Raw genomic sequence first — 20,482 nt, 5'->3', positions numbered from 1 at the left:
TTCAAAGGATTTTCTACTGAAGACCTTCATAAATCTAACTCTATGACTGAAAAAAAAAAGCATGTGGTATTTGATAATGAATCTGATGTTTCATTTTCCGAAAGTGAAAACTGTGAATCCGAGATCGACAGCGATAAAGAAAATGAATTGGCACCTGAATGGAGTGAACATTTAAAAACTGTTTCTTTCGGTGATTTTTCTGAAGAAACTGGACCAAGTCACAGACTTTCCCAGAAGAGTAAAGCCTTAAACTATTTCTTTTTACTTTTTCGAATGAGCCTATTTGAAATCATTAAGACTATTTTGCCATAAATATTATTATGGGTATCAGAAAGTTACCCAGAATAACAAATTCTATCGTAAAATTTTGTTGTATACCCAATTGAATATTAGCTAATAACCCATTTTCTATAGCGATGTTTGAACAAAATTTTAATAATTTTATATTTTGTTGAATTTACCTGTATCTACCTGCAATTAGAGTCACTTTGTGACAAAAATTGTAGTATAGAATTGGTTGAGAATATTTCATTAAATTATCTTCCAAAAATCAGATTAATATATCGATAAATAAAAAAGTTATAGTTGTTTAATGAAACCAGACTAAATTTATGATTACGTTAGAAATTAATTGAAACACATAAGGGGTGTAATTTGGTCAGAAATATAGTAACGAAAGGGTTAAACCGGCCATATCCGGCCCAAATATTCTAAATGTTTTATATTCAAACTGGCGATATCTATCCTCTCACACTTAACCTACAATGTCATGCTAAAAATAAACAATCACATCACTGAAACCTCAAAGCTGTAAGATAATGAATGATTAATTCAAAACAATTTGAGTGAAAAAGTATTATATTTAACAGAGTAATCTGAATACTAAAGGGTTAAACTGAAAAGTGAACACATTAGATACGCATCATCTACATAATAGAGACCAGTAGATTTATATATGCCATCCAGACACATGCCAAAAATCACAAAGAGGGTTCAGTATTTAATACCCTCTTTATTTATCCAAACATGGCCGATGCCAGCGCCGCCATGACTGGCTTCCGTGCTGGTGGCACATAAAAAGCACCAACCGATCGTGGCCATTGCCAGCCTCCCCTGGCACCTGTGTCGGCGACACGTAAAAAGCATCCACTATACTCATGGAGTGGTTGGCATTAGGAAGAGCATCCAGCTGTAGAAAACTGCCAGATCAAGATTGGAGCCTGGCGCAGCCTCCTGGCTTCCCAGACCCCGGTCAAATTGTCCAACCATGCTAGCATGGAAAACGGACGTTAAGTGATGATGATGATGATTTATTTGTTTTAAATTTACAATATTATAGCATCATATACAGTGTATAAGAAATATATGCTAGGCGCAGGAGTGGCTGTGTGGTAAGTAGCCTGTCTACCAACCACATGGTTCCGGGTTCAGTCCCACTGCGTGGCACCTTGGGCAAGTGTCTTCTACTATAGCCTCGGGCCGACCAAAGCTTTGTAAGTGGATTTGGTAGACGGAAACTGAAAGAAGCCTGTCGTATATATGTATATATATATGTATATGTGTCTGTGTTTGTCCCCCCTAGCATTGCTTGACAACCGATGCTGGCGTGTTTACGTCCCCGTCACTTAGCGGTTTGGCAAAAGAGACCGATAGAATAAGTACTGGGCTTACAAAGAATAAGTCCCGGGGTCGATTTGCTCGACTAAAGGCAGTGCTCCAGCATGGCCGCAGTCAAATGACTGAAACAAGTAAAAGAGTAAAGAGTATCATATACAGTGTATAAGAAATATATGCTAAGCATGAAAATCACATCTTGTATATGGCATCCATTTCCTACATCACACAAATGTGCTCTTTCTAAAGTGTTTACCATGACACTTCTCAGCATTTCAAGCTTCAGTGATGATTTCAGCCCACATATTGGTCTTCAGCTGTTGGACTGTCCGAGGCTTGTTAACATGAGATAGCTCATTACAAAGAAATCAGAAGTCTTCAGATCTGGAGAATGCATTTGCTAGCTTATATTGTAAGTGCAGGAAATTATTTTTCTCTCAAAAATTTAACTGAACAGTTAGATTGCTAGGCAAGCTGCCACTCCATCCTATGTCGTATTTATTCTGGAACTGTTGGGAGTAAGAAATTTTTTATCATATCCTGCAACAGTGACAAGATTCTTAATGTGGTTTTCAAAAAAGAGTCCAGTTACTTCTCCCATCATAAACCCATACCAGACTGTACACTTAATGGGGTGCAATTTCCTTTGACGAATTACACTAAGATTTTCAGAACCACCAAATCTTGCAGCTTTGTTTTCGTAAAGAAGCCATTCAAACAAAAATGTGCTTCATCTGACATTACCAACTTGTGGATAAATTCAGGATCTCCCTTTGCCAATCCTTGAAATCTTACTGCATATTATGATCTGTGGGCATAATCTAAGGGCTCCAGCTATTGCACTAACTGCATTATATATGCAAACATGTTCATGATTTTAAAAATGCATCAGGGCAACATCCAGAGGGGCTCAAGTTGATGTCCTTGAAACTTTCCTTTACAAGCTCAACTATAGCTTCATTCCTAACCAAGTGAGGCCTGTTTCTGTGGAAGGTTGCTTATTGAACGCCATTTCACAAAACAACTTATCAAACATCTAATTATTGATTCCCTTATAGACACTCTTATGCCATAATGACAATGATGTGCTTATTGCATCAGAATTATTGATCCTTGGTTTTGATAAAATTTCACAATTTGTGTTTGCTGTTCAGTCATAAGTTTTTTTTTTCTATGGTTAATCTCCAAAGTTTTCTTTATAGTAGTCCTGAGTACACCATTCTGGGCTTTTGGATGGATGGATGGAGATAGCTGGCAAGTTCTGAATTAGTTTCTGAATTAGGCCAGACATGAACTAACCACTGAACTAAATCAATCCAGCAAAACAGAAACACAGAGTTTTCAATACAGTATAATAAATAAAATCTTAAAGGTCTTTCACATCATGTACTGGTAAGGGCTGGAAATATCTACTTTTGGAAATTTGTACAAGAAATAAGAACCACTCTTACTAAGAACTGTAAATGTTAGATGAGTATATCAATTTTTGTAAAAATAAATTTTTAAGATATTTGGAAAAAGTCAAATTTCTTAATAAGCTTTTGGAGTTACTTGTGTTACATTCCTGGCAATGACTACAATTCCTTCAAAGAATATTTTGAAACTACAGTTAGAGATTGTAGAGAAAAATTTCTGGGGTTTTTCTTTACCCCATAAAATGTTGAATGGGCAAACTACTCGGTCAATTATCTCCATCTGGCCTTACTGAGGAAATGATAAGGGACCAGCTGTTTTGATTTACTGTATTTAAGAAGAGAAGTCAAGTGAAGTAAAATTGTAGTCATCCATACATACGGGTATGTCCTTTACAGGTGCCAGTACCATGTAAATTGCACTTGTGCAGGTGCTATGTAAACACACCCATACCAGTGGAACATAAAAAGCACCCAGCACACTCTGTAAAGTGGTTGGCATTAGGAAGGGCATCCAGCCATAGAAACCATGCCACAACAGACAATTGGAGTCTGGTCAGCTCCTGTCAAACCATCCAAACCATGCCAGCAGGAAAACGGATATTAAATGAGGATGATGAAGATGAAATCAAAATCTAAGTTCAATGAGAAATTTTTAAAAAAATTCTTACTTCAGAATTAGGTGGGTCCTTCCGGCCCCTTTTGGCATTTCGGGATGACATTCTGGATTCTAAACACTAAAACTTAAAAAAAAAGAAAAGGAAATAAAACTGAATAACTTTACCATGTGAGAAAAATATGTCATAATATCAGCAATAATTAAAGTTGTAGAGTTTAAAGAGAACTCAGCCAGCATTGCTATTCCATTCATAAAAATAACCGTGTTTTATTAAGAGCCAAAATTCCTTTTAATCGAAAAAGCATTTTTTATACTTAATAGCACTTTCAATTTTAAGAAAGAATTATATATATATATATATATATATATAAATTGCCAGAACATGATTGTGTGGTTAAGAAGCTTACTTCTGAACCATGTGGTCTCAGGTTCAGTCCCACTACATGGCACCTTGGGCAAATGTCTTCTACAATAGCGATAGACAAACCAAAGCCTTGCGAGTGGATTTGGTAGATCGAAACTGAAACAAACCTATTGTGTAAATATGTGCATGTGTGCTTGCTTACCCTGTCTCATTATATGGTAGTTGCTATGGGAAATTTTTTTACCTTGCTTGGAAACAGGTGAGGGTTAGCAACAGGGAAGGTGTCTTGCCATAGAAAATCGGCCTTGATTAGATGGTAAGAGTGTGTGTGTATGTATCTTGGATCATCATCATCATCGTTTAACGTCCGTTCTCCATGCTAGCATGGGTTGGACGGTTTGACCGGGGATCTGGGAAGCCAGAAGGCTGCACCAGGCTCCAGTCTTATCTGGCAATGTTTCTACAGCTGGATGCCCTTCCTAACGCCAACCACTCCGTGAGTGTAGTGGGTGCTTTTTACGTGCCACCTGCACAGGTGCCAGGCGAGGCTGGCAACGGCCACAGTCGGATCGGTGTATTTTATGTGCCACCGGCACGGAAGCCAGTCGAGGCGGCGCTGGCATCGGCCACGAGTCGGATAGTGCTTTTTACATACCACCAGACCAGGGATCCTGGATGGTTCAATTCGATTTCGCAGCCCAGGGATCCTGGCTGGTTCAATTCGATTTCGATTGCCCCAACATGTCTTCGCAAGCTATATATACATAAATATAAAAGCCTTTGACATTTCTCTATCCAAACGGGGTATTTTTAAAACAATATTCTACATGCTATTATTTATAGCTTTATCTACTTCAAGTTCCACCATTAAGCCAATTTATTTCAAATCTCTCTTAATTTAAAAAAAAATTTTCTTTAATTCTTGTAATGTAAACATACAATTTTTGCTGTGAAGGACAAAGCGTTTAAAACAGATATAGAAAATTCAAAAGGTTGCACATCTATCATGACCACAGAAGCTGAGGGTTCAAGTCCCATGAGTACACCTTGACTTTTTTTTATGACCAAAGATTTTTTAACCTAATATTGTACATGCAACTCTTCATAGTTTTACCTACTTCAAGTTCCACCATTAAAACGATATATACATTATATGAGGGGGGAAGTCAAAAATTATCTGCACTTTTGCCATAACATATCTTTACTGTCAAGTTGCATGCTTGTAGTTGGTACTATTGTGGTCACGTGATTGAAGTTTGAACCTGATTGAACCATTTTTGTTTCTGGCTTTATAGTGTAAGCATGGCCACTCCACTAGCCATGTGCACCAAAGAAGAACAAAGAACAGTGATCCGATTTCTCTGGTCAGAAGGTGTGTTGGGTGTTGAAATTCATTGGAAGCTTTTAGCACAATACATGATAGTGTATTGTCCCCGTATTGTGCTAAAAGCCTCCAATGAATTTCAGCACCTGACACACACCTGGTCAGAGAAATCAGATCGCTGATCTTTGTTCTTCTTTGGTGCTCATTGCTAGTGGAGCAGCCATGCTTACACTATAAAGCCAGAAACAAAAATGGTTCAATCAAGCTCAAACTTCAATCCTGTGACCACAATAGTACCAACTATAAGCACGCATGTGCAGAAGGCAGTGTGACAATAATAAAGGTATGTTATTTCTGACTTCCCCTCGTATATATATATATATATATATATAAACCCTTTGGTCATGAATGACCATGTGATTGCACCTAGAAAGTTACTCTCCGAGGCACAAGTCTGAACAAGGTTGTTTTATGGAGGACTAGCAGTTGCCCATGCATACCGACCTCCCCTCTCCATGCCACTGATGTCATCCAAGGGAAAGACAAAGGCCAATACAGCTTGGCACCCATGACGTCGCAACTCATTTCTAAGCTGAGTGAACTGGAGCAATGTGAAACAAAGTGTCATGCTCAAAATCACAACACACAGCCTGGTCCAGGAATCGAACTCATGATTGTGTATCACATGTATATGGGCATATTTGAAGCTGTGGATTCATCCCTTCACAATCCTTGTGACTTCCTTTTGAACATTCACTAAGGCAGCAAAGAGCTACTGTCTTGAACATAAAACAGCAAGGGACCCAGAAAATTAATAACCTTTTTTTTCACATGTATTGAGAACATTTATCATTTGTACAAATGAACATTTATGTATGTGTGTGTTTTATTGAACGCTTTCTTATTCATTCAACATACAGCAATGAATGTGTGAGTATGAACTCCCAAAGTTCATCAGCTTTTGCTCCTTTTAGGACCATAAGCAATATCTGATAGAAGTCTCCAGACATCACTGTTACTCCTCTTATTTGAGATCCATTTTCATTCTAGTCTGGAATGTTGCCCTGTTTAGAGCCTCCAAAACTCTTGTGTACCATTATGCATTCATTCAAGACAATTATTTTGACAGCTCTTAACAAAAACTCTCCAGTTCCTAAATTCTTGGCAATGTTACAACTGGAAAATCATACCTCCTTTGGTGCATTCAATGAGAATAGTAGTTTCATTAACATGTAACTTAGGGTTCTAAGCAATCTAGAAATTCCACATGATAGTGAATTATTTCTTCTTGATCCCCAACAGTGTATATTGATTTGTAGGTTTGACTTTCTTTAAAATGCCTGCAGCAGCTGTTGGCTGATACTGCTACACATTGTCATTTATGCTTTAGGTAACAGATGTTGTTGGCTAGGGAACAGCTTGGATAACAATTTGTTTGTTGTATTAACGAATGTACTTATAATGCCAGAAGGAAATTTTCCCTCCCCAACTAGTTAGAAACTTTTCACAGACTGGCTAGACAACCCACTGCCAAAAATATGAAACTTATTTGTAAACAGTCTGAAAATTTTAAGAACTTCCAAAGTTCATCAGCTTTTGCTCACTTTAGCATCACAATCAAGATCTAATAGAAATCACATGACACCACTGTTACCCTTCTTATTTGAGATCTATTTTCATTCTAGTCTGGAATGTTGCCCTCTTTAACCCTTTAGTGTTCAGATTACTTTGTCAAATGTAATACTTATTTATTCACATTGTTTTGAATTAATTGTGCCTTGTCTCATAGCTTCAAGATTTCGATGATGTGATTATTTATCTTTAGAATGACATTGTAGGGTTGGTATGAGAGGCTGAATATCATAAGTTTGAACATAAAAGAAGGATAATATTCTGGCCAGATATGGCCGGTTTAAACAAAGCCTCCAAAACTCTTATGTACCATTAAGCATTCATCCAAGACAATTACTTGACAGCTCTTAAAAACTCTCCAGTTCCTAAATTCTTGGCAATGTTACAACCAAGTCCATCACTTATGCTCTTGTCCAGTAATCCCTAGCCTTCTTTGCACATTGACCAGTTTCATGCAAGAAAATTTTTCCTCTGACCAGGAGAATCTGTGGAAGCACTCCGTCGGTTACGACGATGAGGGTTCCGGTTGATCCGAATCAACAGAACAGCCTGCTCGTGAAATTAACGTGTAAGTGGCTGAGCACTCCACAGACACGTGTACCCTTAACGTAGTTCTCGGAGATATTCAGCGTGACACAGAGAGTGACAAGGCTGGCCCCTTGAAATACAGGTACAACAGAAACAGGAAGTAAGAGTGAGAGAAAGTTGTGGTGAAAGAGTACAGCAGGGATCACCACTCCCTGCCGGAGCCTCGTGGAGCTTTTAGGTGTTTTCGCTCAATAAATACTCACAACGCCCGGTCCGGGAATCGAAACTGCGATCCTATGACCACGAGTCCACTGCCCTAACCACTGGGCCATTGCGCCTCCACGACCAGGAGAATCACATGCATAGCAAAACAGAAAGCACATAATATAATTTAATTATTACAAATACACAATGCTACAGATTGCAATGATCAATAAAATAGAAATAAAATTTTAAAATTTATTTCTTTATGTGTGACTTGTTACTTGGGGACTCCTGCTCTAGATTCCAAGAGGAGTTTGAAAGTATTTTGTGCTGTACCTGCACTTTCAGAAAAAAGTACGCCTGCAATACCTGAAGAAGTAATTGCAATGGCTTTCTTTATTGATAGACTTCCCCAAGCAATATGTTTCCATTTCCATCACAAGCATCAGGTAGATTCCAACTTGTCAATCTTCTCAAAAATAGAATGGACTGCCCTCTTGCCTGCATTAAGTTTGGGATCTTTATCAATCATATATTATCTTAATGATATTGACATTGTATGATGTCTCTCTTTTGGGAGATTAGCTTAAAAAAATATGGCCTCCCTCAACTTAACCATACTGATATTCTTAAATATTTATAGCCTTGAGTTTGTTCTCAATGTCTGTAAGGGTAACATAGTAGAGTTCATCTATGCACAATATTTTCATGACAGAGAAATTCTGTCTTGTTTGAGGCTCAAAATCTCAGACAATATCGCAATAGCTGAGTGAAAGCTGAAGAGGATTGGATGGTTGACAGCATTTTAACTCTTTTGATACCAACCCACTTGAAAGCACCTCTGATTCTGCGATACAGCCCTCCTGTTTTAATGTGATCTAAATTAAAAACTTCCATCAAAATTCCATGTTAATAACAGCTTAATAATGACAAGGTTATTTTAATAAATTTTTCATTATATTCGGAATTGATTTCACCAGAAATATGGTGACAAAAAGGTTAACAGCTAGATAAAAAGAATTCCAAGACTCTTGGTTGTTTCAGACATTGAAGCTTCTATGTTGCGTCCAACTGACCATCATTCTCAGAAATGTATCTAAAAGCATACCTTCCTGTAAGTGGTGCATATTTCACCATTGACAGTTCAGAGATCTTGAAATGAACCTAGAAGAGTGTGAACTATGTATCCCTGAGAAATTGTATATTATGACTTCTCAGGGATATCTTTATATATAAAAGTGAAGTTGTGTGTCTGTCTCCTACGATTTAGATTCCTAACTACTCCCACATTTTGCGGTGCAGTTTAACCAAAACCGGGTATCTTATAGTCGTGATTCATATCGAACCCTTCTGGGGATTAGCGTGCGTCTACGATGAGTCTACGATTTAAAAAAAATTTACCATCATTTTTTTCCATTTTAATGCATTTTTTCGCTATTATATAAGGGAAGTAACTCTCTAAAAATGTCTACAATGAGTCAACGATTAAAAAAAAATTCACATCATTTTTTTCCCCATTTTTAATGCATTATTTTGCTATTTTTTGACTATAACTCTCTAAAAATGCTTTATAGTTATTTCCCTTACAAACCCAAGCGATACTGCTAGTTCAGTATAAACTCTTCCAATGGCATCATCAAAACATGTCAGGTTAGTCTTCAGTTGGGTATCTAACTTGTTTTCATTAACATACATTGTTTCATGTCTAATAAAATGCGAGCGAATCATACTGACATAACTTGAAGAAGCTGTCAGTGTTGTCCCTTGATGCTCTACTTGTAGTGCAGTAGTTGCAGGTGCAATGTAAACCCAGTGGCTATAGCTGCTGCATCCTGAGGTATCTTTCATGAAGGGGAAAGGCAAAAAAAAAAAAAACACTACTACTCATGCATTATCTCTGCTAGAAGTGGCTAACTTCAATGAAGCTGATTAGTTTCATCAGAACACTTGTTACATATTAGCTAACATATTTGATGGACTCTATTGAATTGCAGAACTCAAAATTAATATATGCCTTAAATGTCCAGAGTAGGAGCAGGTAGTAGTAGTAGGTAACTATCTCATTTCTTAGCAATTTCATGCCATCCAACCAAAGTTTGGAAGCTTCCAGCCTTTGATGTTCTTCACCTGTTTGAGTCTCCTTCACAAATGGTCTTGGAAACCAGTTATCTTCCATGCAACATGCGATGTGAATTCCTGCTGAGCACACTACAAGGACCATGAACTATCTGGGTTTTAACAATATTGAAGAAAATTTTGTCCCTGCTAATGTCCCAAAGTTTTGCCGACATGATGGAACTAGTTTGATTGCACATGCTGCAAACCTCCTTTTGCCACTCTATACTATACATGTGATCATTGTGAGGACCAAATATTTTGCATTTAGTAATCAAATCCACCATCTTTCTCAGCTTTAATTGAAAAGCTCTGACTATGAGACCATGTCTTCAATTTGAGCTGGCCTATCGTTTTCCAAAAGGATGATCTATCTTTGTTGATATAAAGAGAATATTGAGTGTATCACAGGATCTACATCTCATATTTTTGACTTATCTTAGCATTTCAGAAAGATACTGCTTTTGTCATGTGGCTCTCCAAAGCAACCTCATTGCATTTACATGCATTCTAATGGCATGAATATTCTAAATTTCAAACTAACACTTGAAACTTGACATAGCAGTTCTTTGCATGGGCTATCAATATCCTTTCCACTCTTTCTATCTCCTATTCTTTCAGTTTCCTTTTCTCTCACTCTTGTCTTTGCATTTACATTTTCAAAATTAATGCACTTCAATTAGACACCAGGTGCCCTACATTTGCAAAATTATTTACAAGTGCCTCATCATCATCATTTAGCGTCCGTTTTCCATGCTAGCATGGGTTGGACGGTTTAACTGGGGTCTGTGAAGCCGGGAGGCTGCATCAGGCCCAGTCAGATCTGGCAGTGTTTCTACGGCTGGATGCCCTTCCTAACGCCAACCACTCCGTGAGTGTAGTGGGTGCTTTTCACGTGCCAGACGGAGCTGGCAAACGGCCAAGAACGGATGGTGCTTTTACGTGCCACCGGCACGGGGGCCAGGCGAGGCTGGCAAAAATCATACTTCTGGAATTTCGCTTACAAATCCGTTTTTCTTCATGTTTAGCAAATTGTTAATAAAAAGAGATACATTTGATCATGACTGTAGTTTGAACCGACATCCATAAAATGTTACTTCCCACTTATGCATCAAAAGAAATTAACAAAGAATGAAGAGGCATGAGAGAAGTAAAAGGTGGCACAAGAAAGGGAAACTGAGAGCAGCAGTGAAAGACGTAAAAAGATAAGAGCGATGGAGAGTAAAAGAGATAAGAAGAGAAATTAAAAGTACAAAGAGAGAAAGGGGAAAGAAGCAGATCAACATAAGGAGTGTTAATAATATTAGTAACAGAGAGGAAGACAATGATAGAGAGAAACAGGGGAAAGCAATAGGATGAGATAGTTGTAAAGCAGTGAAGAGAGAGAGAGAGAGAAGATAAAAGAAAGAGGAAGACTGGAAGACTGAAGAGGCAGAAAAGTGAAGAACAGAGACCCAGCACTGTGATAACAAAGCAATCAATAATTATTTACAAAATAAAAAGAGGGAGGAGAAGGTGGACACACTTTCTTAAATATGTATATCATACATGTATACACATATCTATACATACACAGAAGTTGTCAAGATGGAAGGAGAGCATAATTATTATAGCACTGAAATTACTCTCTTTCGCTACTTGTGACCCTTTGCAGTTCACACAACTAAGTTGCGATCTGTTAAGAATCACAAAACTCAGTAACAAGCAGATTAATCTCCGTGCCATGCTACAAAACACACATACAATAATATACTCTTTCCTCTTTTACTTGTTTCAGTCATTTGACTGTGGCCATGCTGGAGCACTGCCTTTAAGTCAAGCAAATCGAACCCAGGACTTATTCTTTGTAAGCCTAGTACTTATTCTATCAGTCTCCTATGCCAAACCACTAAGTTACAGGGACATAAACACACCAGCATCGGTTGTCAAGCGATGTTGGGTGGGGACAAACACACACATATAAAAACATATATACGACTGGCTTCTTTCAGTTTCCGTCTCCCAAATCCATTCACAAGGCTTTGGTCAGCCAGAGGCTATAGAAGATACTTGCCCAAGGTGCCACGCAGTGGGACTGAACCCGGAACCATGTGGTTTGAAAGCAAACTACTTACCACACAGCCACTCCTACACTTACCTTTTAATACAAATACTAAAAAAAAAACTATTTCTAGCTCATTTTTTAAGTAATCAAGAAAAGCATTCAGATTACAGCCAAATGCAGTACTTCTTTATTCACATTCTTTTGAATTAATCATGCAGTATCACAAAGCTTTCAGATTTAAATAATGTAATTGTTTATATATAGGATGTTGTAAGGTAAGTATGAGAGGCCAAATCTGTCCAGTTTAAAAGTTGAAGGGTGAATAAAATGTTTTTATTTATTTATTGCATTGTTTCAAGCAGAATATACATAACTGATAGAAGTTTGCACTTTAAGTTAATACTCATATTACCAGGTTTCATTGAAGATTTAATTGAAACGTGAGCACTTCAGCATGTAAATCTTTAAAAATGGTATTATGGAACAAAGAGTGATCTCATGTTGCTTCTGAAAGGGTTAAAAAGTTGATTAACAATAGTATGAAATCATCTTTTCAATACTTTGAAATGAAGCAGTAGTTTAAATTCTAATTCAACAGACATCCCACAACAAGTCTGGTTAGAACTTGATCCATATTAAATATCAACTAGCTCGAAAAATTTAATGATTTTTTTCCTGGGGTATCATCTATCTGACATTTATTCAAATTACTACCAAATAACCTGATCAAAGTGATCATAAAATCAATTAAGGTTCAATATCCAATTGCCTTGAATTTTTTTTTTTTTTTACTATTTTGGCAAAGAAGAAAGAGCAGTGACTGTAACCACTTTTATTTTCAGAGAATCCTAAAGACTGGTGGGATGTTATTCTCAAGCAGATGCCCTGACCCAAAGTGCCAGCTGGTGGTATTAAACCACTCACAAACTCAGAATGGAAAGCACCAGAGCAAATATTACACCATCTCATGCAACACTCTAGACAGACAGACAGACACTTTTCATCTCCAAAAGGATGAAAAGAGAAAGCCCTTCCACACACACACAAAATACCACAGGGCATTTTTTTTCTTATGCTGTAACAACTGCTAACTCATCAATTCTTAAGTAGCAGTTGGACACAGTGGAATTTCAGTGTAAAAACTCAAAATTAGTGCCACAAGCATTTTGTCTGATGCATCAACAATTCTGCCACCTAGTGACCTTAATGCCTGAAATTTAGGGGTAGAGGGCTAGAAGTTGAAAGAAATGCTGCTAAGCATTTTGTTCGGTATGCCACAAGTTCTGCCAGTTCCCAGCCTTCTTAATGATAACCCTTTTTACTAAAGGCACAAGTCCTGAAATTTTGGGGGAGGGAACTAGTTAATTACATCAACCCAGTATTTCATAGGTAATTTTATTAATCCTGAAAGGATGAAAGGCAAAGTTGAACTTGGCAGAAATACCAACAATACAAAGTGGGAAATTTTTTTAAAAGTTTTCAACATTATTTCTTTTCTTTTAATATATATATTCTATTTTTAAAGAGAAAAAGTATTGGGCATGGATAAGATAAAAGCCGCTCTCTCAGCAGAGTAAATAAAAAAAAATGTCAGGTTTGGTAACAGTATTTCATTAACAATGTTCTTTACCCTGTACACATGTATACACATAAATTACATTTTGCAGCAGGAAAGACATAAGAATTTATAAAATATGAGTTATTATAAGTTACCACTAATAGGCATATGATAAACATAGATGAGACATTTTCTAATATAGTAATGCATTAAGAAGCAAATAAATGAACTATGTACATGTAATACCATCTGAATCTAAACCTAATTATTAGATGTCATTTTAGATAAAGATTAGATTCTACTGAAACCTAATAACAGTATATGATCTTTATTGTATGTTCACAAATTTAATGGAACTTAATTACTTTTAATTCATGAGAAAAACAAACTATGTTTTCAGCTATCTAGAAAGATAACATATTTTCACTTTTGCAAATGAATGACATCAATAATGCTCTATGATGATCACCATTGTTGTTTAAGATCTATTCTCCATACTTGCATAGGCCAAATAGAATTTGTTGAGGCAGACTTTCTTCAGCTAGATGCTGCCCTTCCCTTTGCCATCCCACACTTGTTTCCAAGCAGTGTAATATTTTCCTATGGCTGGACATATTTTCATGGAAGACTGGAAATGAACAACATCACTTGAATGATGATGGTGATCCTTTTTACAACCACTACATGGGTGTTAAGATAGAGTACACGGAAAAACTCACACATAAATGAGGGAGAGGGGCATGGCAGAATAATAATCAATAAGAAAAATCAAATTCTTCTTTCTTTTCACAGAGCAATGACAACCAGTACTTTTGTATTGGTACTTCCTAGACTTCAAGAGCAACAAAATTAAACTCATAACTCTTTCGTGACATATTAAGGGCACCCAGCACATTCTGTGGAGTGGAAGGGCATCCAGCCATAGAAACCAAGCTAAATCAGACTGGAGCCTGGTACAGCTCTCCAGCTTACCAGATTCAGTCAAACCGTTTAACCCATGCCAGCATGGAAAACAGACTAAATGATGATTCTGAAAGTACATCCATAGAATTCATTATTTAAATACAATTCCTAACACTTTAGCTCTAGTTCCTCCAGAGGTAACAGCTAATTAGACACCAATATCGAAATTAAACTCTTTTTACAAAATAAGAAAACCTATAGACTGAAGAAAGCAAATTTATGGTCAAAGACCGGACATGACAAAGATGCTATTTAGTAGTGAATTAAATATTTTGAAATACTTCTTACACACAACAGTGGTGCTCTAGCAATGCCAAAACCAGGTCAAAGGAAGAAGTAAAATAGTGAACCAAATGTTATGAAGTTCCCAATACAATAAATACAGCACCTCACAATCCTTTATAATTATTGTAATACTAGCAGAGTTACCCGGCGTTGCCAGTGTTACATGCAATTGAAGAATTAGACTTTTCTGTAATACCTGTTTCAAATTTCATCAAAATTGCAGATGAGGGTTATTTCCCTCTTTACACACCCTAAAAAAATTGTAATCGTGCCACATGTATCCCATACAACCGATTTTTATGCACACATTCCACAATTCCAGTCTTATAGAAGTTAAAAATGGAAGTCATGGAGCTCTAAAATGTGAGAGTTAAGCCCCTATTGGGGGTGGGCGTCTTAATCTCAACCAGAGAAGTTGAATTGTTGAGAATCTTTTTAACTTGGGTCTTATATCTATTGTTTGAATTTCTTTGAAATAGGAAATATATGTTCACAGACACACATTCTCAGTTTTAGGTACTTGTCAAGTGTAGTGGTCCCGGTTTCGCGCGCGCGCCAGACGTAGGTACTCGATACTCGAGATCAGAAAAAAAATTAGAACCTCACACCACCACCACCACCACGTAATTCAAAGTTGTTCATTTTGATATGGCTCAAGAGACATGATGGACTTTTAAATGGAGATTGAGAAAAATGGTTTCAATTAGAAAAGCAACATTTCTAGAAAATAGTAAATTGAAGTGTGAACACAGCACCTTACAGAGTATAAGTATATGACATTTATTTTTAAAATTTAACTTCATTTGTTTTATATTCTAAATAATTTGCAATTTCAAAAAATATATTAATTTTGCGTTTTTTAATTTGATAAATTCTACGGAATAATTTTGCGCGTTTTTTGATAAATTCTACGGAATAATTTAGTGCGAAAAAAGACCTGTTGAGGCAAGCGAAGTTGATATCGAACCTCATCCGACGACAGGCACCCATGCCAACCCCCTTTGCTTGCGAAGACATGTTGGGGCAAGTGTGGCACCCGGCAGATGCCAGGACCCCTGGACTGGTGGTACGTAAAAAGCACTATCCGAATCGTGGCCGATGCCAGAGCCGCCTCGACTGGCACCAATCCGACCGTGGCCGTTGCCAGCCTCGCCTGACACCTGTGCGGGTGGCATGTAAAAAGCACCCACTACACTCTCGGAGTGGTTGGCGTTAGGAAGGGCATCCAGCTGTAGAAACATTGCCAGATAAGACTGGAGTCTGGTGCAGCCTTCTGGCTTCCCAGATCCCCGGTCGAACCGTCCAACCCATGCTGGCATGGAGAACGGACGTTAAACGATGATGATGATGATGAGAAGAAATTAATTCATTAAGTTTACCAAATTATATACGTCTGTAAAAAAAAAAAAGTTTCACAAATTATATACGTTCGCGTTTGTGTAAAAAACATTATTATTTAAGTTTTATAAATTATTTACTTTGTTCAAAAAATATTATTAATATTAATTAATTTTCAAGAATTATTTAATTTATATAATTAATTCATTAATTTTATTCTGTAAAATAGTAATTAATTCATTTATCTGTAAATCCGCGAGGAAAGCGACTGTAATTTTTTTGTGTAAAATTGAAAATGTTATATACACACACACACACACATATATTTTTAGTGAAATCCAACACCTTTTTGTCTTAAAAAGCAGAAAGGTATCTAAAAAAATCCGTTTTTTTTTTGGGGGGGGGGTTAACGCGCATGCGCGAGTCACCTCGTAGGATCTCGACTATCGAGTAGCTGCGTCTGGCGCGCGCGCGCGAATTCGCGTGTGCGAAACCGGGACCACTACACTTGACAAGTACCCAGTATTATATATATATAGATATAGATAACAGCAGTATTTTGAAATACAAGGACTGATATTCTGATCAAATTAAACTGATTTGGTTGTAACCTCAAGTTATGATTTCTATTAGTCAACATATTTAAATACATTCAATTGTTTCCATCCACAAAAAGGAACATTAGAAAAGAGTAATAAATCAAGGAACGTATTATTAGAAAACAGCCGATACTTTCATACCAACTCAAATATGAAATACAACGGTCGTTATTCAAATCGAAACTGATTAGTACGTAGTTCAGTTTTATAACTCCGTTGGTGAACAATAGCGTCGGTAGTTACGTTTTTAACGAGATAATCATTGGATTACTGCATTTCTGACGGTAGGGCGACAAATTAAATTCTACAACTTAATACAGACAGTAGCGTAGCTGAAGGAAGGTGTCCGCTCCAAGCGATGCTTTTATAGGGATGGAACTTTTGGGTTTGCTGTATAAGATGGTATAGACCCCAGGATAAGGTGGGGAGTAAACTCAGTGAATCTCCTAAGCGACACACAAACTGGTTACACCACGGAAATATTGTGTGAGATTTCGTTCGAAAGAGAACTGTATTTTTTCTCTCGGAATTTACGTCTTTCGTCAATACATCAGCGAAAGATATATAGGCATGCCTATACACACCTACTTATCCAAGATGCCACGCACTGAGAGAGAATTCAGAACAACGTTTTTTGGCGATCCTTCGGTATATGTACCGTAAGTGGCTTTGTTTACATTTCTGAAGATAACAGGAACCCTTTTCTCCCACCCTAACCCTCCATATATATATATATATATATATATATATATATATATATATATATGGCATAGTTTCGGTTGTACGACATGCGAAACCTCGCCATATATATATATATATATATATAAAACACTTTCTTGAAATGTATCCGGTACTTCCGGTACCTATACCGAAGTTAGGCCCATCATAAAAAGGACTTAATCATTCAGTCACGTTTGTTGTTTAGGTTAACAATAAAGCACGTGGTTCAACAATCTAGTATGTCATTATTTAATCTTTACTTGGCACTCATAAATGACAGGCGATATCACGGTTGAACATTTTGACTTCATTGTGTTAGCTTGCAGACAACACACGTTAAAGTTCCAGAATGAACCTTGATTGCGGTATTGGCATAAACTAAATGGAATTACATCGATCCCTTGGAAACAAGGAATGCGTGTAAGTTGGGATAAAAATCACAGACACCTTTTTACTCATCTGACGTGCTCGAGTGTGCGACCTGAGTTGCGCGACACTGCAGTCTGAAAAACACGAAATAAATATCGTAATCTATTGTGTCATTAACCAATGGTGCTTTGATAACTCGCGGGAGTTATGAACAACATCACTTTCAAGTTTAAACCGCATGGTTTATTTTCGTAGGCTTTCGGTTGCAATAATGATATGTAAATTTTTAGACTGGCCACTAGCGCGGTTATCGTGGTAGGATTTATGTATTTAATTATCCCACAGCTGCAGAGGGAAGGTAACAAAATAACTAAACCCCTAACATCGAATCCCAGCAATTGGAAAGTCTTCACTGAAATAAACTTTAGGAAGTTATTTTTAATATAGATTTATTTTAAAATAACATTAAGGATACACTCATGTTTATTTATATATATATATATATATACAGTTTTATATATAGAGATATACACATATATATGTATAATTCATTGAAGCTATACACGATTCAAATCTGATGAGTTGAGATGGTGTCAATGTAAAAAAAAAAATTAACATTAAAAAAAAAAGGAATGCCTAAAGGAAACAGCAGAAAAGTGAAAACTAATAAATTTACTAATGACAGGTTTCTGTCGGAGAAAGGAGCGGTGAAAAAACAACCGTAAACACGGCTCTATTGTACAAATACCTGAATAAACTCTTTTAAGATGAAAGTCGACCAAGGCGGAATTAAGAGAAGACAACTCTCAATATTTTGCACAGATTTTTTTCTTCTTCAAATTTACAATAAAGTGTAATTAAATATCTATAAAACATCGATCATACAAAAAAAAAAAATGAATAATTTCCTTAAATAAAATATGCAAAATATAAATCCATAAAAATTTTTTTAATTGATTTACAAGAGGACCCCTAAATACCTATTTTTGCGACGAGATGACTGCAAAGGCGCCATTAATATTAAAAAATAAATAAATAATTACTTCTAGGCGCAATTTCCCTCAAATAAAACAAGGGAAAAGTGTTGGAAATCCTTAAGAAATTTTTATATGAATACACTAATACAATGTAAAGCAATTTTAGAACTAGTTTATTTTGTTGGTATTCGAAAAACTTTTGGAATACGAAAGCTAGAGGGTTAGTGTTTATGGCAGTAAAGTTAGTTTTTCCTAATTGGGCAAGTTTTTGATTTTGTATTGTTTGAAACTTAGCATCCTTATGACGACATGATTGATACTGACAAGGACCAGTGGTAAATATTTAGATTATATGCGACAATTAAAATATTTTGAAAATGTTAATTATAACCAAAATCTCATTCTACATCAGACGTTTGCAATAACAGATATTTTTTAAATATTTATAAAAATATTTTGGGCAAATATAAATAAATAACCAAAAAATATATAAAAAAATTTTTTAAATAAAATTTGTTTTATGTAAAACTTTAAAAAGTTGAATTTAAAAAAAAAAGTTTCAAGAAAGAAAGATTAAATATCGAAATAACAAAGGAACAGAAAGAAGATGAACAAAAAGAAACAAGAACGCAAACAAAAGAAAAGCAAGTCTGGGAAAATGTGAGAAGAAAAAAGATGAAGAGCTGAAATATTAAATGAGGGATCAGTTTAGCCAACGTTTTGTGTTAAAAGTCGATCACTATTTTGTGACCAGCTGTTTTTTCTCTAATTTTTGCATAGCTTGTTTCGGGGGCAGTGTGAAATTTAGGCCGAAGGTATTTTCTATTATTTTCTACATAGCAGGAAAGGGTTAAATGTATTGAGAGAATAAAGCAACACAGAACCATCCTTAACAAACAACAAGCACGTTTCTTACAAAACTGTGCACACTGAAACATATACACATACATATTATATATACATATATATATATATATATATATACACATATATATATATAGCCGTATTCCGGATTTAGTGTGATGATTATTTTTCGAACAAAAGCAATTTAAGAACACATATATAATCGTTCATGTCCAATTATTTTTTTTCTTTCAACTTAAATGCACATACCTCAGGGCAGAGATCGATTTCAGTGAAAGAAGCACTGATGGGTGATACGAATAAACCACGCGGCAAAAGCAGTTACCCCCTCTCTCTCTCTCTCTCTCTGTCTGTCTATATTTCACCTCCCGCTCACTCAGTCACTCTCTTACTTCTTTCCTCGACCTCTCGATGATTAAAAATAAAAAAATAAAAATCTATCTCCTCTCATTTTACAGCATAGTCTCGAGCTTGCCTCCCTTGGCAGTCACGTGACTACAGCCGCATTCCAAAAATTGAAAATGGCGGTTCTTATTAAATTCGTGAAGCATTTTCTGATGGGTTCCCAGTCGAAAATCAGGAAGACAAGTTCTCGACATGCCAAATCCACAGCTTAGCTTCTATTCTCTATATTATTTTTTCTCTTATATCAGCAATATCTCTTCCTATATAAATATCAATGAATTCTTTTTTTTTTTTTTTCATTTTGCCATATATCTGAAGCCTCAAGCCAACATATTAAACTGCCACATTACTATAAAGCATAAAATATGACCTCAACCATCCAAATTCATAACCCCTTTATCAGTGCCTCTTAAAACAACTTTACACTGTTAACATCATCAGAAAACTTTTGACCATTACAACATCCCATTTTGCCTCTCTTAAACTTACTGGAGAACTAATGATTAGTTTATATGGCAGATTTAATTTATATTTTGAATAAATACTGA

The 20,482-nt window shown here is 36.3% G+C and overlaps 1 protein-coding gene across 4 annotated transcripts in view; it reads right to left on the bottom strand.

Annotated features, from left to right (window-relative positions):
* The window catches only part of LOC115210677 (high mobility group protein HMGI-C), a 37,547-nt gene extending 17,599 nt beyond the window's left edge, over nucleotides 1–19,948 (bottom strand). For 3 of the 4 annotated variants that reach the window (XM_029779348.2, XM_029779349.2, XM_029779350.2), the window contains exons 1-2: nucleotides 19,779–19,948; nucleotides 3,698–3,769 (exon numbers count right to left, since the gene is read on the bottom strand). In XM_029779348.2, coding sequence (XP_029635208.1) covers nucleotides 3,698–3,748 — 51 coding nt within the window. In that variant the 5' untranslated portion in view covers nucleotides 3,749–3,769; nucleotides 19,779–19,948. The remainder of the gene's footprint in view (nucleotides 1–3,697; nucleotides 3,770–19,778) is intronic. The other variant, XM_036501793.1, reaches the window with a different exon arrangement.
* Between the last annotated feature and the right edge of the window lie 534 nt (nucleotides 19,949–20,482).

This window comes from Octopus sinensis, linkage group LG4, assembly GCF_006345805.1.
Source record: "Octopus sinensis linkage group LG4, ASM634580v1, whole genome shotgun sequence".
NCBI lineage: Eukaryota > Metazoa > Mollusca > Cephalopoda > Octopoda > Octopodidae > Octopus > Octopus sinensis.
Note: the sequence above shows the minus strand (reverse complement) of the source record. Positions and strands in the feature narration are given on the sequence as shown.